The 22,355-nt window shown below is 45.0% G+C and overlaps 1 protein-coding gene across 3 annotated transcripts in view; it reads right to left on the bottom strand.

The window, feature by feature from the left end:
• Positions 1-16,948, bottom strand: part of AEBP2 (AE binding protein 2) — a 43,124-nt gene extending 26,176 nt beyond the window's left edge. For all 3 annotated transcript variants that reach the window (XM_038153690.1, XM_038153691.1, XM_038153692.1), the window contains exon 1: positions 16,173-16,948. In XM_038153690.1, the coding sequence (XP_038009618.1) occupies positions 16,173-16,840 (668 nt within the window). In that variant the 5' untranslated portion in view covers positions 16,841-16,948. The remainder of the gene's footprint in view (positions 1-16,172) is intronic.
• Positions 16,949-22,355: the final 5,407 nt, after the last annotated feature.

Raw genomic sequence — 22,355 nt, 5'->3', positions numbered from 1 at the left:
GATCGGCTTGCCTGTGGTCCTGTCCAGTGGAGCTCTAATGGGTGTGTTCAAAGGCTGGCATTTCTGCTACCTCTGAACAATTTTCTCAATGGCTGACTAACCTTGCTCTGGGGGAGGGGGGAAGTTTCCCAACATCTCATCAGAATTTCCAGCGCTGCAACTTCTGTCTCTTGTCTCTCATCCTTGGCAGCTGCAGGGCTGAGATGACTCTGCCTCCTCTGTTGTTAAACCTCCCTATCAGATCACAGGACACAGAAAAACCCTGCCCTCCTCCTCCCAAAACTGAAGGAACACATGCACTGAGCCTCTCCGTGTTCTGGATTTGCTTCAGCACCCTAACTGCCTCGGAGAGCCTCCACCAGATCCTCCCAGTATGGCATATGTTAAACCATTCAGCTTTTAAGGTCCAGGTGCTGCTCCTTATTTTTACCATCACTGTTTACATGCCCACTATTGTTCTATTACACACTGAGATGAATGAAAGAAAAAAACACCATCAGTCAAAACCTGAAGATACCATGAGCATGTTTGCTCTTCTGCTGGACGAGTCTCTACTCGTGATTTTTCACATCATCTGTATCTTTCTGAATCACTACTATGCTAGCAGTTTTTTTCTGTGACAGATATTTTAAAATAATCAGATATTTGGTTTGTTTAGATTGCCCATTCTCACCCACCATGTAGATTCCACTGCACTTATCAATAAAAAGTGACTTGCCTTAGTCTAAATAACAGATTTCCTTTAGCAATGCTCCCAGTTATAAGCTTTAGATTTAACTACCCTGAGTAATTTGGTTTCATGAACACGTTTATCAAGAGATACCACCAACATAACATATCCCAATCACAGAACCCTTAAAAATCATCTTCCAGCTCATTTTGCTCCGTTATTAAAACTGACCAACTATTTTAGGCCTTTGTCTTCCAAGTTAAAAAGAAAGTTTCAGACACCTTTTCAACACCTTTTTGCTTTAATGAAGGTATCTCAAAAACACAGCTCCTAAATGCTACACAAACACCACATGCCTTTCTTCCACCCACCTCCCAATTTCAAACAAGGTCTAACAATTTAGCAGGCCTAGCTGCTATCCACGGAAGTCATACAGGCTATTTGCTGCTGCACAGCAAATTTCCACACGTCCGCTATTTTTACTTTCTTCCCTTTTCTACACCCTGAATACACAGAGCTTTCCATGATCCCTCCCCACGTCTCCCTTCCTACCCCAGTAATCTTGATTCTTTTTATGACATACAATCTCCCAACCTGCCACGAGCAAGTAAAAAAGTATTCCATTGGCCCTGAGCTGAAGCTCCCAGCCCCAAGAGCATTAGGAGCCACTAAGCACAGGTACTGTAACAGCATTTTAGGGTCCCTGTAGGAAATTGTGAGAAGCTTTATCTGCAAAACCTGTTGCAAGTAATCCTAATTTTTCCACTGTGCCAGGTTCACAATAGATGCAATTATGGGACTGACATCTTCTCCTTCCTTAACTGATGCCTAGGCCAAAAAATGATCCCAAAAATAAAGCCTGTAAATCTGCACTGTGAAAGCAAAATTTACCCACGATGACAGAAAAATTGAATAATAATTACAGTTAATTGTGCCACCACCTCACCTCCCCCTCAGTTTAAGCTACCCAAATGCAGCTTTCTCAGAATGACACTTGGAAGTAGGTTTGGACACACAGCATGGCACAGAGCCCAACCGCTTCTGCCACAGACAGCGCTGTTACACGGATCAGCGGCCCTGACAGGAAGCTGCTTAGCCAAGGATGGCAAAGCACTGCACACACAGCACTCGTGCAACAGCTGCCTCACACCAGCTCAGGTCCATAAATAACCCTGCCTTTCCCACAGCTGAAAGGTACCAAAGGAAACTGCTTCCCAAACACTTCCAAGGAGGAGTTCAAGCTGCAAAGCCATTTCCAGGCAGTACGAGTTTCTACAGCCACAGCCAGCGTTAGGTCTGTTCTCACACACCCCACAAACACTACAAGCACACTTCTGACAGGGGATGTGTGGTGCTGCTGACCACAGGGCAGAGTATGAAGGGTATTTAACAGTTCCCTGGGTTTACAGTCTGGTCTGAAGTGGGAAAGCAATGAGAAAACATAACCCTGAACAAGTTCTGTGAAAGCATTTTGGGGCAGGGGAGAAGTGCACCATCACACAGGTGTGTGTGTGTGTGTGTGTGTGGTTTCTCTGTTCCACAGGCATGAAATCCACGTAATTCCTCTAAGAAGAGATTAAAAAAATCCCTGAAAATTATCAACCAAAAGCATGACAGTTTAGTTCACATTGTCAGTGCAGTGCAACATACCTTGACACAAAATCACAGGTTTCCAATTTTGCAGCCTAAGGAATGCAAATGCTTAGGCTTTGTGGCTTTTTTTATAAGCTGTCCTACCTTCTTCTGGAGAAAAATATGTACAAGTCAACTGATCCCAGCAAAAGCTATCGTGACAAGTAGGGTTATTAATGACATAAGAAACCAGTAACAAGCTAATTTAGCTATTACTGTTTAAATGTTTGCTGGGTTTGGGTTTAATAGCCTAAGTGTTTGCTAAGGGCTAACAGATTAACACGGTATCAAAATTTTGTGTCACAGGAACTGGAATAAAAAAAGGCTGCCCACGGCACTTAAACCAAGCAGTAGCACGTAGAATTTGGAAACGGAGAATGAAGTGCTACACTGAACTATGATTCTATAAGCTGTTCAAAATCCTTTCTAAAAATGGGATAAAATATAACTCAAATCCAGCTAAGCAATAACAGCTTAGTATTTAAGACAAAATGCCCTCCTTCCTTCTAGAAACTCACTGCCCTAGCCATTCCTTCTCTAGTATCTGTTAAATAAAAATGTAACATACATTTTTTATTTCCTCTCCTGTGCCTCCAGAACCAGCATATTTCAGGTGATCAGGTGCCTCCCAGTACTAAGAAATCTAGAATTAGTTTCTGTCTCACTCAGCAAGTTCTGTCCCTCACTAAAGAGGTAAAGGCTGCAAAGAGAATCTGTGAAGACCAGTGCCCAGCACAGCTCAAGTGTGTGTAGCTTTCTCTTGTCTTTCTTACACTGAGAAAATATCAGGAAGCTTTTCAGAGAATAGTCTGCAGTATATGTAACATCAAAGACACTGACTTGGGCGGTCTCTTGACCTGCCCATTTCGAGATGAAGCAGAAAGATAAGTTTTACAGTCAGAGCTGTGGCTGCTACTAAGTCTCTGAAGATGTAACTGCAACACTGTGTCTGTTAGAGCTGCAATTCACCCACTTTTTTGTTTCTCAGAATTTCACAAAGGCCATGAGGACAGGACACACAAGCAAATAAGATGCGTGCACAAACACTCAGCCCAAGATGGGCTTGGGCTACAGAAAGTGTGTGCACCTTTCAGTCTATGATTGGGGCTTTTCAATCCAGTACAACTTGCTATCTGCTGGGGATGACCTGACAGAGGGAAAGGTTCCTTTATAAAGGGAAGGTAGTAATGGAAATGACACCCTTCTGCCTTCTCACCCGAAATCCATAAAGCCTGTAAGTGGAAAATAACAATGTGCACAAGAGGAGAAAACAAAGTGAGAAAAACACAGACAACTTGGTAATAGAACAGAGACACCGAAACAGATTTTTAGCTAAGTTAAAGCAAGTTTCTCTGCCTTGTGCTAAGCCCCTCTCTCGCAGGCAGGAGATCTGTTTAAAGCCTGCCTGCCAGAATCAAAGCAGAATGACACGAGCAGAACCGAAGCGCTTGTGGCATTCCCCTCCTGCCAGTGACAGACAGGTCTGGGTTTGCTCCCAAGCTGTAGGCAGGCTCCAGCTCCATTGTAATGGATCTATAGACCATGGCCTGATGAAGAACATTAGACATTTGAGTTTCAGAGAGTTCAGCTCAGGGGTCATCCCAAACAATAGAGCATCAAAAACAGTCACTGCTGGAGAGAGCCTGCACACACAATAGCAGTTTTTAAGAAGCTCCATTCAAAAGACTGACTAATTACTAAAATTTAGAACTGTTACAGCAAGCACAACATGATCTTCGAGCTTATGCTGTCCCTATTTTCAACCTAATCGAGCACCTGAATCAACTTGACATAGAAATCACAGGTCTAGAGGCAAGAACTGAATGCCTTTCTGAAATGGCTCACTAAACCCTCACCTCATTTCACCAAGTCTGCAAACACTGGCAGCGTCTGCCAAACGCAGCAAGGTAGAACTGGAAACACAGAATCTTCTCGGAGGGGTCACACATTTTTCTCTCCTCCTACAAATTTTCCCTCGACCAAGAGATCAACGGCTTTGAAACAATACTGACATTTAAAATGTGTTCATTAAGCAAAACCATGCAAGCTTCAATAGAGGAATCATTATCTCAGAGGCATTGTTTCAGGCTTTATTTTTACCTGTACTTACTGTACTTATTTTACCTGTGGCTAGAAATAATACGATCTTCATTATCAAGAACATTACGGTATTTTTAGCAGCACTTTCATGTTAAAAGGTTAGTGCTTACACAATTAAATGGGTCTAGCTGGTTACTTCAGTTCAAACTCTATTTAAAACAATCCTGAAATAAAAAATAATACCTAAAAACTTGTAAGAAGCTGCTAGTCATTTTCACTTTGCAGAAAACAAAAAGCGTTTTTCAAGCACTTCAAATTCCGGATTATTCTGTTCCTTTAAGGATCTGAGCAAAATTAAGCCACTGTTGGAGTTCTGGAAATGTGGATATTTTCTATAGGGAAAAAAACGAAATCTAAATTATTCGCAAATTAAAATGTACAAATTTTTAACTACGTATTATACACCTGGGCCCTAATTTTTGTGTACATTTAAATGTGAATAAAAACATAACGAGACTACGATTTAATGCATTAAATAAAATGGTATACTGCACATCACTGCTGGCACACACTTGGCTCTCCAAGGAGATTGTTTTCCTCACTACTGCAAGTAATTCCTCCTATTGAATTTAATGAATGAAATGCACAAAATTTATCCTTTCCCTCATTTTGTTAACCTTTCAGAACAACAGAGAGGAGAAGGAATAACACCAAAAATCCTGGAAGAACAGCAAAATAATTTCATTTTTAGCTTCCACCAAGTCCCATTAGCAACCCTCCACTTGAAGCGAGAGCAGAGCCGGGCACGGAACACATGCACAAAAGCCCAATCAATTTGCTATTATACTTTTAATGTCTGCTAAACATACTCCCTGTAGACCTTAACTGAAGTAACCTTCCCCGAGGCGAAAGGCAGCCCTAACAGATGGGCCTTACACCGTGCCCTCGAGGGTCAACAAGCAGCCCTTCAGCCCGATCAACAGGAGCTCATTTGGCTTAGAGCACCTCCACCGAGAGCCGGCTCCCAGCGCCCAGATGTTCCGGGCGGGAGGGGACCAAAGGAGCCAGCTGAATTCTGCTGACACCAAACGGTCCTGACAGATCCTATACGGGAAAACCTCGTCTCGGAAAGCATCGAATTCAAAACGAGCAGCGATTGCAGCGAGCAGGCGCTGCAGAGCGGCTGAAGCAACACTGCTGAGCAGCCATGCAGCTCACATACACTACTGCAAGCTCTGAGAGCAGCTTCTTCTAAAATACACTGGTAACCCAGCCACGAAACATCACACCAGCAGATTGCCCCCGAAACCAAACGCTACAAAGCTTACTGGAAATAAGTCAACAGGTTAAGGATTATAAAAACTAACAAAAATAAATACCCTACTAGTTTCTTTCTCTTTTCTGTCGTTTCCTCTTACAGCCGCAGCTACATTGGTCTAATCCATAAGAGAAGCTCAAGAAAGAAAGCTGAACTGTTACAGTCGGATAAAACCACCTCAGAATAATGGGAACACTGTGAATGACAGTCAGTCCCACCTCACAGCAACTTCAAGGGTTAAAACCTAGAAATCAACAGAAAAGCTTTTACCACCTGCAAGACTAAATCACAACTAGGTACTAATCCCAAAAGAAAACAAACAGCACCAACTGCAATCATTCAATTACAAACACCAAGTCAAAACAGAAACATTGAAAGAAAATAATAATGACATGCTTAGTGACATCCCCCAACACCTCGTTATTTTCATTTCACTAAGAAAACTCGAGAGTGAAAACAAAAACTTCACCATTTTCTCCACTACTCCTATTACTTTCCATGATAAGAGGTGGAAAGTTGTGGTGTGCAGCTCTGGCCAATGGACAAGTTCCACAAAAACAACAGCTTTTCAACACCACCAAATTCAAAGCAATTTGTGCTCACTACTTCCTAATGCAATCAAAGATCCAGCAAAGATAAATCCTCACAAAACCTCAAAATTATCTAATTATTAACCCTCAGCTCTCATAATTCAGAGGAGAATCTTCCACCAGTCCTATTTTAAAGTATCTCCATCAATTCCAAAGAGAGGAGCCACGGGTACAACAGATTAATAACAGATTAGATTAGTAAACATAAGATTTTTGGCTCCTAAACAAAAGCAGAGGAAGAATAAATTCCTATGCGTTTGGAGTAAGATTTATTTTTTGCTGATATTCAATGAGTATTAAGCAAACTTTAATGCCAATGTCTTTGTAAAGACAGAGTCAGAACATCTGCATGGGGGTACCAGCACACAATCAAATGCTCCAGGCAATCACACGCAGGTGGCCAAGGAGATTTCAGTTCATCTTTTGGCTGTATGTTCTCCAAATGATCATGCCAATTTCAAAGTAAGATTAAAACAGGTCCTAAGAAAAACAGAGCTCCCAAAACATGAGCAATCACCATGAGCCAGCAAAGTTTGAGATCTGCCTGATTTTTTTTTCTTTTGTTCCTCTGCCCATCTTTGGCAAATTTGGTATTTTATGATACATCTAGATTGGTAACAGATAAACTCCTCCTACTAAATTCCAGTAATTTATCAATTTAATTCCCTAAACCAAACATTTATGTTTCACAAGCAAAACAGTTTGTCTTACTTTAATGGATGTGGTTTGACTGTGGCATGAAAATACCATTATGCTTCAGAGCTTACAGTTCCTTTTCACTGAACCAGCAACCAGCCCAGAGAGAATCTTCAAAGGAGACAGAAAGCAACTCCAGCTACCTGCATATCTAAGGGGGTTTTTTGGCTGATTTTGCTGAGAAAACCATTTAAATTTAAACCTCTATACAGAAAGTATCCAAAATAATTTCATGACTGATAATGATCATTTGCTGAGTTCAGGAAAACCTACCACCAGTAAAAAAAAAAAAAATAGTGTACGTGGATAAACCATCATGAAAAGAAAAAAAAAAAAACTACAGAGCAAAGAGAGAATGCAGAACACTAAACGGCTGCCAAAGAGAAAGATTACTCACGTGGCAGCAAGAAATCAGAATACCTGGATCAAAAACACAAGCCAGGACTACATAAGTGCAAGTCCACCACTGTGTTGCAAAGGCAGCACCTTCTCTTGGCACGTCACACTCACAAAGACCCACGGCAGACAGACAGACAGACAACTGACTCCACAGCTCTGCACAAGGCAGGCAAAGCAGGATGGGCACAAATAAGTAAAAGCAACATTGAGGCAACATAAAGAAAAAAGACCATCATTTCCAGGGCTGCATGACTGAAGAAAGCAACCACTCACCTGGAAGCACGTGTGCTTCCGAATCATGGAAGCATTTTTCTGGAAATCAATTTACACTGATTGCGTTACTCTAACAAAAACTTCTCACAATGAACAGACTCAAAAAGTGTTCATAAATCAATCTTCAAAACAAGTCTGCAAAATTCTTTATTAAATATATGTATTGTTATACAACTACTAAGCAAGCAACACAGCAGAAAACAGTCAAGGGAGAGAAATCTATATGGCATGGCAAATGGTAACGTTAAAAACTCGTTTTTAAATTCTTTTTGAAGCAGCAGCTTATTTTAGAGTAAAGCTACGTCTAGATAAGGTATAAACACCTAGGAAAGGGAACACTGCAAATGCTTCAGCCTGATAATATAAAACCAGGGAAGACAGGAAAGCCCTTGGAGATAGAGAAATTGAAGGAACTTAAAATAACAAACATGCACAGGAAACAAAACAAGACTGAGAAAGTGTGTTATGATTCACCACCTCTAGAGCTGTTTCCACTCTCCCGGATCACTTAATTTGATTATTTGGATTGTTATTCCTAGAATATTTGGGCTCATTATACTTGCATAACACAAACCCAGGGCATCACAGGGTTTGTAGCACACAGAGAAACTGGAAACACAAGGAGGAAATTTGGAATGCCAAAATATCCGAGGAGCGGTGCAAAAATAGAGCAGGTTAAACATATGTGCCTTGTGATATGACAGCACAAAGATGACATTCTGCAAAAGGATTACACAAACCAAGAAACTGTACTCAATTCTGCCTTAAAGATACAAATAAAACTGCCTTTCATTTCTGGGAACCATGTTATCTTCGATTCAATAATCTCCCTGAAAAGTCAGAGAACAGCAACAAGTGGTTCACAATTTTCAGTCTTTACTGATAAAGGAGTGTGTTTACTAGCACAGCTTAGGAGAAGCTGAGAAAAAGAGAAAAAACACTCACTAAAGAACCACCAGAAAGGATTTATTCTTTTAACAGTGCTTCCCACTTTGAGAACCGTAATCACTATGAAGTTGTCTAAACAGCCTTCAGGTGTGGTGTCAAGGAAATTTCATCTGCTGTAGGTATCACCCTCCCATTCTCTCAACCCCAGAACACAGAAAACACATGGGACACAAAATGAGCAAAGGAAGATGCAAACTCACAGAGCAGATCTAAAAAGTTTGAGTTACCATCGTGTTAAATTCAACTTAAGACAGAAAAAAATACACAGCTAGGATAGCGCTGTATAAATTAGCAGCCTTGTCTATTTCTACCTCAATGAATACTCGCTCCTTCAACTATTAACCATGCATCAAAAGCAAAGAAACCAGCAAAGTACAACTCCACTAACTGGCTAAATTCCTAACAAAAAGGTCCCAAATGAAGGTTTGACTCCTGTTCTGTGGGACACTGAATTAACTTCTACTTGTACCAACTGTCTAAGCTGCAATTTAGCATTCAAGTCAACCTAAGGAAGTCTACTTAAAGATGTGCCAAAAGGAGTTTTATTTCAAAGGAAAAAGAAATATTTACATTTCTTTGTTTGCACAAATCGAAAACGTTTTCTTTGCATTTTTAAGATTTTTTTTTCATTAGGAACCTAAGTCATTACAACAGCACAATAAACTAAAATGCTCAAAATAAGGAACTTTACTGCAATTTGACAGGGGAGCTCGTAATTTGTACAAAAGGCTACATGGAATGACACTAACAGTAAGTGGAAATTCTTTATGCTAGGATCTTATTTAGGCATATTTAATAAATCATAATACCACTCTATGAGCCAACAGTAAGTTTTTTACAAGTCTCAACTCAAACCACCAAGGTGCAGTTTTCTCCCTCTGACATTACACAAGCTGTTTGAATTACAGCACTCCTCTGTGGTGCACCAGGATGACAACAGGACTTTCAAAATCATAAATCTTTTGCTTTTCTCCATCAAATATCTTGGCATATACCTTAAGTAACCTCTATCAAATAAAAGAAAGTATTCATTAAACATTAGCAACAGAAGTTCAGCGAAATTTATTTAAGAATGTAAAGTCTAGTAGAGAGAAGAAAATTATATAGGGGAAAAGAAATCCCAGGTCTTTCTTGCTTTACATTTTACCATTCTTAAGAGGGGGGGAAAAGTACTTCAGCATCTCAAAAGGTTTCAAAATTTTCCTCCAGTTCTTTGTTGGTTTTGAATGCTGCAAAACCACAATTGTAATCATTATCTTTGTGTATCACAAAACCAATGGCAAGCAGCAAGCACAACATGGAATATTTATATTCCATTTTCTAAAACAAGTATTTTTTTGAAAAACCCCAGACAGAAAGCATATAGTCATAAAAAAGAAACAGTTACATGGATAGATAGCCAAAGAAATCTCTACCTCAGGGAATCCTACAAAATTACCACTTTGTATTTCTGCAAGTTATGCCATTGTATTTTTTTAACAGCAACGGGGAGAGTGGATAAAACTCACTGTTCATATAAAGAGGTTCCTTACCCTCTCCTGCTCTGTCTCCTGCACAACTTGAGATTACATTCCCACCTGCCTCAATGACTCCCTGCAATGACTTGGCTCCTTTACAGCAGAGACCAATCTTTCACTTTCTTTGGGTTAAGTTCTCTTTTTCCCCCTCAGGCTATTAGACATATCTCATTCCCTCTCATCCCAGAAGTTTTCTGTGTGCATCTCACATCATCCCCTTGCCAGAAACCTCGATTCCTGTCTCGAAAGCTCCATCTGCTTTTCATCTCCCTGCTCTGCCGTGCACCACTTCCCCAGCCAACACCAGACTGCTCTACAAGCACCCCAAGGCAAGGGGTTCTAGGTGGATTTCCACACTGCCAGCTTCCACGCCAGCTCTCCGTGCAGCTCATTCCCCCACCGTTCCTCTCCAGCTGGGCCGGGGTTTTAAAAAAACACGTAAATATATGAAAGGTACTAAACCGTGGAAAGGTCTGAGCACGAGTGGTATGGTAGAACATTCCCACTGCATCATCCAAGGGTTGGTTTTATCTGTGACCAGCTCCAGAAACGTGATGTCACATCTCTGCCAAACGGCTGTTCAGGCCGTGTGTGACACCCTGTTTAACTTCACTGGAAATGAAACAGGGAAAGCAAAAAAAAAAAAAAAAAAAAGGGGGGGAGAAAAAGGGAAAACCAAGACAGTTTTTTTCCATTACTGCCTAGGAAATTCCCTGAAAAAACCCACCTATTAAACCTTGTATTTAGAAGTTACCAGACTTGATGATGTCACAGACTTAACACAAAATGCACACAGACCGGTGTGGACGTTCAAATCCTACATAAAAGCAAAACCAATTCTGTCTAACACTGAATAGGAAAATGTTTTTCTCAAATTCTATGAAGTATATTTACATCTTACTACAATAACTATAACAGCTCATTATACCAAGCTCTTTCATCTAGTTCACAAAAAGACCTCATGTTAACCACTCAATTATACCAACCAACAGCTTCAGTAATAAAGATACTCACCATACAAAATATCTGGGCTGTTTTGTCTACCCATCAAAAGCTATTTTCTCCCGTGCCAGAAAGGCCTGAACATAACCATTACAGGAACAAGGGGTTTATTTTGCAATTTGAAAGCAAATAACTACAGCAACAATAAATGCAGTTAGAAATACTGCAAATACAATTTTCAGCAGAATTTCTGAAACTCGGGTAAACTTCTGTATAGCTCACTGTGACATGGCAATATTACACACACTTGGGAAAAAAAAAATTAACGACTTAACCACCTTGCCATGAGTGCTAATGAATGATTCTTCACTTCCTGCACAGGAACAAGTGAGACTATGCAGCAAAGAGAGGCCCGCAGCACTTTTTAATCTGGTCACATGGATCCATGGAACACACCTATTAGTACCACATGTCCTCAGGATTGTATTTCAAATTTAGGGTTCTGCCTTCAGAAATGTTACTCATACAACTTCCGTGCCGCTGCCAGTCAATCTTGAAAGTTCTTCACTTTTAAGATTTTAAAAGGTAGACAAAATAAAGACTAGAATTAAAACTAATACTTTTAATCAGCATACGTCTTAAAGGTTGACAAAGCCTTCATTTTACATGAGATTTAAAAAAAACTCAGACTAGAGCCTGGAATTTTCATGTCTAAACCTCTTATCTTTCAACCGATTAGTTCCACACTGTCATTTCACCCAGTAAAATGAAAAAATGTCATCATCTGAAGCACAGCAAAGTTTACTACTGAAAAACTCATCTGAAATGTGTTTTCCAAACTGCTCATCTATTAAATAGGGAGAGAATAATAACATTTCTAGAAGTATTTTGCAAGTCTTATGTGGTTAAGAACATAAATTGTCACGGAGTATTACTGAGTACTCCTTGAGTCAGGGCCTCGCAATAACTGACTCGTTGGTGAATAACAAAAAACATGAAAATGTTTTCCCCCTCCCAAAAAAACCCAAACAAAAAAAAAGAAAAAAAAAAAAAAAGAAAATAAAGCCTTACAAGTTCCATGAAAATTGCCTGTGAGTAAGATGGACATTATTTAGTGCTCAGCCAAAGGAAAGATTACTGCACAGGTCCAACCTGTTACACTTGGCCTGGGAGCCCATCAATCAGCACTCCCAGCTCACGCAGCAGAACAGCTGATCCTGCAGCTTAAATGCACCTTTTCCATGCTCCTGGCCCAGCCGGGAGGAGGAGGGAGCAAAGGAGAAACTGCTAAGAGGGGTAGAGATAATGTAAGAATAGTAAACCAGGGGTAACTTCTAGGTGACAGTACGAAGACACAAGACAAATTGACAAGGGTGAATGAAAAAGCTCTTCATACAGATTTACCACTCGAATTTCTCCTCAACTTCAAACTGCAAGACCTACCACTGCTTTCTAAATCAAACAAAATACGATGATGAAACTATTTCAGATTTAAATATATTTCCATAATAAGTGTTCCAGTAAACAATATTTAAATTATTTCAGTAAACTAAGTGTTTGTAAGAAAATATCATCATTCAGCAGTAACAACAGCAGGGAGCTGCAGATGCATCTCCACCACACTCAGCTCAGCTGGTTTATACCCAAATCCACGCATTTGCTTATGTCCAGCTTCAGTATTTATAGTTAACTGAACTATTATTTTTTCTTTTCAAGTCCTGTGAGTTGTTTCTCAGCATTGCAGCAAGACTAGCAGTGACAGAGGACTCTGGAGGAACACATCCATCATTTCAGCCCAGGTCTCAAGTTGGGGAAAGGCACAAGAAAATGAGCAGCATTCACGTGCTGATAATAGTCTTTGTTCCAACTGTAAATCCAGAGGATCACCAGGCTTGAATGCAGACTATTATTACTCAGCCAGCTGATCTGAGCTTGCTCGCAGAAGTCACAAACTCCTGCGCAGCAGTGGGAACGTAGCACAATTCCCAGGGAAAAAACAGAACTACTACAGATCGACGAGATACCTGCCAGTCCTAGAGGTATGCACTGAACTCTCTGCTGAGCTGAAAATGCCACCTTGGTTATTTATCCTAGGTGTCAGTCTGGGCTTTGCTTTTTCCTTTCTGGGTTTTACAACATGCTTATTTTCCCTCCCAAAAAAAGTGCAAAGGCATGGAAATGGAGGGTTAAAAGTCACCCTAAATTTCAGGGCATCGGTAGTGACCTCTTTATTTATTTCTTGTGTTATTACAAATACTGACCAATTTCCAACAAGTTCTTTTTTTCTGTCAGCAGATATTCTCAAAATATAATAAAATGTTAAAAATAGAAGTTGTTGAACAGTAGCTCTATTTTGACCATATGCAAGATTTTCCTCTTCATCTGCTTCATTTGTATTTGATATCACTAAAGGAAAAATCAGAGATAACACGACGTGGAGAACGATAAAGAACATGCACAAGGAAATGGGAATTTGATCACTCACGGAATTCAGGCCCTCTTACCACACCCTTTAATTCATTCAAATTTTCTAAAGAGGAAGCAAGAAAAAAAAATCCCAAGCCCAGGGGCATATCTGAATGTTACCAAACCTGCTGACAGCAGGAGAGTCTTTACCCAGTACACTCCCCCTAGCAGCTTCCTCTGGCTAAACCCAGGGTCTGAAAAGTCAAGCCTGTTAGTTCCATCTCTTCCCTCTTCTCTCTCCTCCTTCCCCAGGGAATCTTACTTTACAACACACTGAGAGTCAGACGCCGAGTTCCTCAGGACTTCGGAGACACAGGGAGTTAGCAAAGGTCATGAAGAACTGTACAATAAACTACCCCCTATAAAACAACACTTAATAGACAAAATATCCTTCTCTAATACTCACAGAACTTAACATTTTACTTCAGAGGTGACCAAATCAACGAATGATTTATTCTCTCAGGATTTCAATATATTGAGTCTAAACTGTTCCCAGCTCAGCTCTCCCTTGGTATTTCACAATTCCAGTTTACACACTCTGACTCTCCAGCACATCCCCACCTTTTGGAACACTCTGCTTGTCTGGGTGATCATCTGAAAGGCACAGGATTATGTTGTGGCTGCCTTCCAAGCAGCAGCAATCATTTGGATCACAATGTCAAGCGAGCAACTCGCTGGACTACAAGTGACAAAAATAATAAAGATTCTAGCACGCTGCAGCAATGAGTGCACACCAAACGAAATTTTGCAACCCCAGGAATAACAAACGGCACTCCTGGCAGCACTGCTCTTCTCCCACCAACTCAACAAGCAGGCCTTGGAATTACAGCACAAAATGCGCTCTCAACACCCCAAGCTTTCATCCTGGCAGGTCAAGAGAAAACTTTGCAAAGATTATAAACAAGGCACAGTCCTTACTTAAACCACTGAACACAAAGAGTCCCACTCCTGGTGGTACAGGGAAGGAGCAGGGACCCACACACGTGGATTTAACCACTTACAGCAAGAGGACCACGAGAACAATGACAGAGAAAGAAAGTAGCAACCAGCTCTGGAGGGCACCGGGCAAGGCACAATGACGCTACTTCCAGAAAACCCCTGCAAGTTATTTCTGTTATTTCCTCAACCCCGACACACGCTTGGATGAGATCAGGATTAGATTTAGACTTTCACTCTATGGAAAACAAGAAACTGTTATCTTAAAGCTCCTTTTATGTACCTGGTGTTTTTCCAGAAGTCTGCTCCCATACTTAGTCAATTGCACGTAAAATCTCAGCTTTTGAAAAAAACAGAAAACAAACAAAACCTACAAACAAACCCCAACATCCACACCCCCTTTCCACTCGCACAAGTTCAGAAGAAAGAAAACGTGATTTCTGTGAGTCTCAAAAGTCTGATGTAAACCAAAGACCTGAATTTTCTTCTGTCTTCTTAAGTCTTTTAGGCCAATTACATGGTTTTGGGGAACTGACTCACGAGGGCTTTGCTGGGCTGGTTTTAATCTTCGAGGTTAGCTCTAGCCATGCCCCGTTTTCATTCTGAAATATGGGGACTTGTACAGTTACAAAGATTTCCATCTAACATATATTCAAAGTACATTTCTGGACCAAACCACATAATTCTCCACGCTTAACAGTGAAACTATCTTAAGAAAATACAAATAAAATGCTAATTGTTACTTAAGTGTAACTCTAGCAGGGAAGCCTGATACTTTTTCTGCTGAACATATAGGAAAATCGTACAAGTTTCTTAAACTGTTTGAAAGGACTAATTAGCAAGGGGCACACAGCACTTGGACAATGTTTTTACGTCCTTTTTCCGTCCTATTTTCAGTTTTTCAAGTAAACTGTTGCATGCAACATCCAAGAGAGCTGCTACACAAGCCATGTTCTTTGAAATGCTTGACTCAGTAGGCTGAAGGCTGAAACAGACCTGAATGGTCGAATTCAACCATGTGTGAGAGAATTCGGTTGTGGCTTTTCACCAGAACCGAGCTAGAATCTCGGTAAAATGAAATGTGCAGCTTTAACATACAAAAACTCAAGAACTCATCGAGACAGATTCTGAAATTCACAATCCCAGAACTCATTCAAAGATGACTCTGGGCCTCACTTCACACCGAGCACGATTTTTACTTGTGCACACGTAACGCAGGAAAGGCTGGTCTCCTTTTTATTTCAGCAAACCCGTTTTTTTTCCCCCCTCACGTTTTAAGAGCCTTTCACTCGGTTTTCTCCCTCTAGAGCAGAGACCCTGTTGCGGGCGCAGGTAAAACCGCATCCAGAGATGCATTTCCCATCCCGAAGCTTCAGTACACCCCACCTGCGCTTTGCCGCAAGACACAGCCCTGAAGAACCCCGAAAGCACCATCTGAGAAAAAATCCGCAGCTTCCGAGGAAAGAGGCCCCGGAGGAGGAGGAGGAGGCGGCAGCGCCCGGCGGGGCCGCTCGGGGCTCTCACGGATGGGCGGCGATGGCCGGGGAGCGCCCCCTCCTCCGCGGCCAGGGCCGGGCAGCCGGGGCCCCGAGGAGCAGGGGCGGGGGCCCGGCACAAGTTGGCCGGAGAAACCTGTGGCTGCCGTGACAGCGCCGCGGCCCGGAGCGGGGCGGCGCCCGGGCAGCGGGGGCTGCCGAGGCGGGGACGCGGCCGGGCAGGGCCCCCGGGACGCGCCGGACACTGACCTGTCCTCCGAGTCCATGCGGCTGAGGGGCTCGCCGTCCGAGGACATCTCCAGGCTGCCCCGCCGGCCGCCCGACGTGGCGCTGCCGCAGCTGCTGCCGCCGCCCGTGCCGGGGCCGGTGCCGTATCCCTCGTCGCCGCCGCTGGACACGCTGCTGGAGCTGCTGCCGCCCCCGCCGCCGCCGCGGCCCGGCCCGTCCTCCTGGCTGCCCCGGGGGCCCTTGGGCTCCTCCTTGGCGTCGGCCTCGCTGCCGCCGCCGGGGCTCGGCGAGCGGGTCTCGTCGCTGCAGCAGCCGCTGCTCGTGCTGCTGCTGCTGCTGCCCACCAGGCTGCTCTCCTCCTCCTCGCCGCCCTCCTCTTCCTCCTCCTCCTCCTCTTCCTCCTCCTCGTCCTCGTCCTCCCCGTCCCCGGCCTGGCTGGCGCTCTCCGGGCTCGGCTCCGACATGCTCTCCGCCTCGCCGTTCAGCAGCAGCAGCGGCTCCGGCTCCGCCGCGGCCGAGGACGAAGGCGGCGGCGGCGGCGGCGACGACGACGAGGAGGATCCGACCCCACCGGCGGCTGCCGCCACCTCCGCCGCCACCTCCGCCTCCTCCTCCTCCTCGGCGGGCGCCGCCTGCCCGGGAAGGCGCCGCTGGGGCTCCGCCATGTCGCTGCAGCGAGCGGCCGCCATGGCGCCTGCGAGTCGCTGCCGCGCGCGCGGGGCCGGCCGCGGGCGTGCGCGCGGCGGGGGCGTGCGCGCGCGGCCCCGTGCGCGCCCGCGCGGGCGGTGCGCGCTCCCGCCGCCGCCGCCGCCCGTTCCCCCCTCCCTCCTTCCTTCGCCCTCCTCGCGCACCCGCACCGCCGGGGAGGGGCGGGGCCCGGCTCGTGCCGCCGCCGCCGCACGCGCTACGGAGCGCGCCGCGGGACAAACAACGCGGAGGAGGGCGGAGCGGCGGCGGGCGAGCGACGGGATCCCGGCTGGAGTCTGCCGGGCATCCCAACGTGAACCCCGCAGGGATCCCGGCTGGTATGCCCCGGGAATCCCGGTTCGAATCCCCCGGGCCGCTGGAATGGCGTGATCCCAGCCCCCGGCTCCATGGATAGCGGGGAGTGCCGCGGGACCCGCCGGGAGCCGGGAACGAAGCGCTCCCGCTTCTCCCGCCTCGCTCCAGGACAAATCCCGGCGGCACCGGTGTCCCACAGCGGGACAGGGACATTCCCGGCTGGCGCTGGAGAAGGAGCAGAGCCGGAGCAGGGTGGCCCCGGCGGAGGGCGGGGCAGGCAGGGCTCCGGTGGCACCGGGCACTGCGCGTCCCCCTCACGGGCACTACGCGTCCCCCTCACGGGCACGGCCGGTCCCTCACGGGCACTGCGGGCTCCCTCACGGGCACGGCCGCTCCCTCACGGGCACTGCGCGTCCCCCTCACGGGCACGGCCGGTCCCTCACGGGCATGGCGCGTCCCCTCACGGGCACGGCGGTGGGGAAGCGAGACACGGAGCGCACGGAACGGGAGAAGCGAGGCTCCTCGGGAAGAGCTGCAGGGCCCCGAGCAGCCAGCCGGGCAGGAGTGCTACAGCACGGCTCGGCCGAGGCAGGAAGGAGACGGGGAAAGGGTTCCAGCGCCGCTGGGAAAGGAGTCAAAAACACCAAAGAGCCAGAACAAACTGGCCTGAAACCTCTCTTGGCTGGGAAGAGGCTTCCCGGCTCCTGGGGAAAAGCCCTGTGACCAAAGGGGACTATGAAATATCAGAGAATGGGTTGGAGTGGAAGGAACCTTAAAGATAATCTCATTCCAAACCCCTGCCCTGGGCAGGGACACCTTCCACCAGAGCAGGTAGCTCAGAGCTGCATCCAACCTGCCCTTGGACACTTCCAGGGATCCAGGGGCAGCCACAGCTTCTCTGGGCACTCTGTGCCAGGGCATCACCACCCTCACACGGAAGAATTTCTGCCTAATACCCAATCTAAACCTATGGATGTATAAAAGGGGAAAGGCGAAATCTCAGCAGGATGACTGTCAGTCAGATAGAAGCCTTCAGAACAGAGTTTGAAAATTAAGGCCATTTAATGAGCATGTAAAATGGGATAAAGTTTACTACAAAGTACATAGGATGGGGGTTGGCATTAGAACAGAAAGGTGGAATATGAATACAGAGATATAATCAGGTAGTTTGACAAGTTATTGGAGAGATGAGAAGAGTAATGAAAGGTGTTCAATCAAAGGTAAATAAACCAAAGGTAATAAAATGCTATTCCTTGTGAATTTTAAATATCCTGCATCTGTCAGTCTTTAGCCAATGCTTACGGGGCTTGCCACATTTAACACAAAAATCATGAAGCTGTGGTAGTGAAGTTTAAAAACAAACACAGAACCACAGCTCAGTCCAGAAAAGCATTGTGCCTTCTGCACATGAGGAAGAACATCACCAACTCAAGTTACAGCAGGCATACCTGGCATGTCCACAGAGATCCTGGATTCCAGGAGAAGTTAACTGCGTAGGATTAAAATCTGGAGAAGGTGCTCCAAGGACCTGTATTTGCATAGCTGGTGATGGCTCCCAGCCCATCAACAGATGTAGCTGTGAGCAGCAACAAGAACAAGCTGTGGTGCAGCAGCCAAAAGAGAGAGCCACAGCGCTGAAACAGCAACAGGGGGCTGGGGACTCAGCACTGGATTAATCTTTGAAAACAAACCAGCAACATATTTAGCCTGCAGAGGAGCATAAGCAAATTTTGGAAACCAACAACAATGAAAAAGCGGCGATAATTCCTCAGATTTCTAGAAGCCAGCCTCAGCTAGAAAGTGGAAATGCTAAGAATGCTTTAAAAAAAAATCCGGGGGGGGGGGGGAAGACAAGAACAGCTGCAATGCTGCTTCTCATCTGTGCAAGATGTGCATTGCAGGTCTCCTAACTCCACCAAAACAGCAAACGCTGAGTTCCTGTACCCCGTTCTGCCTTTCCTCCTGGTAGCAGCGTGAGCTGCGCTTTGCTCCCGCGGAGCAAGGCGTGGGGCTCCGGGCGGGTGTTGCAGTCACTGCTCTCATCGAACACCCAGTGTGACGCTTCGAAAACAACCCAGCCTTGGACTCGGCCCAGAAACGGCAGTGGCTGAAGTTATTAACATTCATTCTAGTTGCATTTGTGGTAAATTCTAGCCAGCCCAGCGGAGATGAGGGCATCTTTGCCTTAAGCCATCTATAAACGCCAACAGTGAAAGAAAGGCCGTGTTCCATAGATATTCTGATGTATTTGAAAGGAATCAGACACCTTACAAACAGATGAAACCTCTGAAATGCACACTGATCGATGCTCAATTTGTCTCTAGTACCCACCGATGCCCTCCTGCAGCTCTGTGCTGCAGCAAGGGACAGGATCGGGGAGCTATCGGGTCACGAGAAACCAGAAACACATGAAGGGCTTCAGTAAAAAACACCTTTCACAAATGATGAATATGAGATAAAGGGGAGAAAAGTCATCCCACGGAACTCTGTGTACCCTGATGTCGGTTGTCCTGATGGGCTCCGCTGTGTGCTCAAATGTCTTTTTTTCCCCCAGGTCTCTCTGGGTTTCTTGAGGTGCTGTGTGCACGCAAAGGCTCCCTGTGTTTGGCACTGAAAGCGAGCAGGGTGATTCGACCTCCCCCTTTCCGCTCTCCTAAGCAGGGCGGTAGAGACGCCAGCTCGTTAGGTAATCTGTGTATTCAGAGAGGGTCAGGGAAGGAAACCTCGGCACTTTTCTATCGCCTGATGGAAATCACTGGGCATTTAAGCGAGCGCTCAGTACCAACGGGGTCACGGCTGCAGCAGGCAGGCATCAAAGAAAAACTCCGTGGTAATCTCTCGGTGTCCTGCACTCAGGTTTTCAAACACACAAAATTCTGCGTCCAGGCTCGGCCCTTGAGTGCTGTACTAAAGTCCTAATCGAGTGCAAGCAGCAGTGATTATTGCTCACTGAGCTTTCTCTGTACAAACCCACGCAGCTTACCGAAGCTAGATTTCCTTTTTCTCCAAGGTTTTTTGACTTGCCAAACGTCTTGAAAGAGATCTGTCAGAGAACAGGTGATTCCACAACTCGCAAAAGCATCGAGATCATTTACATTTGAATGCTGTGATAAAAGCTCAAAGGAGGAGACTCCTGTTAGGAAATCCTTTGGAGAAAAAACACTTCGTTCACTTGGGTGGATGTTACTCTGTCGTTCACATAAAAAAGGGTTTCTGATGTGCTCAGTCTAGCTTGCTATGACCACCTTACAACGATGCTTTAAAGCTCATTTGTGTTGAGGAATCAACAAAGTACGAAATAATAAAATACATTTTAAAAAGCCGGTAGATAAACCAGGAGAAGCCCATTCACAGGCAAAAGATTCCAAGCAGGACCATTCGTTCAAGAACAAACAACTTGTAGACACAGCAGAGCAGGGAGAAGAAATGCAGATTTGATTCTCTTACCTCAGGAACACCAGGGTGCAGGGCATTCACACTGACAGCAGATCAGCAACAAGCACACTCCAGAGTAGTTTCTTCTTTTCTTGATTCACAGCAGTTTTGCTGTTTTGTGGGGTTTTCTTGAAGGACACTTAGGTGAGATCACCAGAAGATGTATATAAGGCAGGTTTCTTGAGGTTTTTTCCCTACCTTTGATCAGCATTATAGTACTATGTTATACAGTATGCAAGCAAAACACTTCACTACAGCAAGAAAGGCCTATAAAGAGAGAAGAAAATTAAATAGGCCTGAGGTACAGGGAAGGTGACATCCAATCTTACACTTGCTAGGATACCAGGAGAGATTCTGTAAAGCCCAGCATTTGCTCCCTGAGCTCCCTTCTCCAACCCCTGCCTCCCCATGCATGTCTTAAGCAGTGCAGGAAATTCCTGCTGCCTGCACTTCATGACTCACCTTGCTCAGTATTCTGCCTACTCAGCAGCCTCTGGAAACTGCACCCTTCCCTTCTTTCTGCCCCACCCTTCCCCATCCCAATTCAAGGTCTGCAGGAAGAGGCTGCCGTCTGTCATTGCTTCAAGTGAGCAGCGCTGGGTTCTCACCCTTCCCTTCAGACTGGGCTGAAATTGCCTGGTGATGCAATTCTGACCCCACCCTCTCCTGCAGCACCCAGTTAATTCTCCCTTCACACTCAGCTTCCATGCTCTTTTCTTTTTAAAGCTGCCTTTAATCTTTGTCTGTGCTGTCTGCTTAGAAACCATGACTCTGAGAAACTACAAGCCACGCTTAGGCTGGGCCAACCAGAAGAAGGCTGCAGGGAATGCATGTTGGGAAAGGGTCCCTCTTCTCTCCTCAGGAGTGTTCAGCCCTCTCAGGGATTGTAACTGGCTTTGAAAAACATTTTGCAGCAAAATGAATTCTTGATACTGCTTGGGACCTTCTTCCCGCTCTGCCCTGCCCCTGCTTTGTGTCACGCTGATCTGCTGCCTCTTCTCTGGTGCCAGCACAGCTGTCCCTGAAATTCCTGCCATGATCTAGAGCAGGGAACTGCTTTTAGTGGTAACTAGGAGGAAAAAAAAATAAAATGGCATTCTGTTCCTGTTAAGTCATGAAGCTTCAGAAAGCTCCAGACAGCTCAGTCAAATGTAACTCTCTAGGGATGGGGGAAAAGAGGAACAAAAAAGATTAAAAACTTGCTAAGGTGACATGAAGAACCAGGGGTTACTTCAGGAATGGAAAACCCCATTCTGTCATTCTGGAGCTCATCCAAAAGCTCATCCTAACATTCATTCTAGTTGCATTTGTGGTAAACTCTAGCCAGCCCAGCGGAGATGAGGGCCTCTCTGCCTTAAGCCATCTATAAACACCAACAGTGGAAGAAACGCCGTGTTCCATAGATATTCTGATGTGTTTGAAAGGAATCAGACACCTTACAAATAGATGAAACCTCTGAAATGCACACTGATCGATGCTCAATTTGTTGTCAAGTTATATTGAAGGAAAACGGGAAATGCAAAATAATAAAGCCTGACAATTTCTTGAAAGATAAAAAAGCTGTGAGTTCAAGGCATGAGGAGGCCTTGTGATATGGGGCATTGGTGTGCTCTACAGGTTGCTGCAAAACCTGAAAGATAAGCACAGAATTTCAAGTAGGTACTATTCAGCTGTGATATCCTATTAATTATTAGAGATACCACTGAGAATGAACTCGGAATTTGCTTCAGAAACAAAAGCTACTCTCAGTACATTGGCACTGATGTA

The sequence above is a fragment of the Motacilla alba genome, chromosome 1A, assembly GCF_015832195.1.
Source record: "Motacilla alba alba isolate MOTALB_02 chromosome 1A, Motacilla_alba_V1.0_pri, whole genome shotgun sequence".
Taxonomy (NCBI): domain Eukaryota; kingdom Metazoa; phylum Chordata; class Aves; order Passeriformes; family Motacillidae; genus Motacilla; species Motacilla alba.
This window is presented reverse-complemented; position numbering and strand designations above follow the sequence as displayed.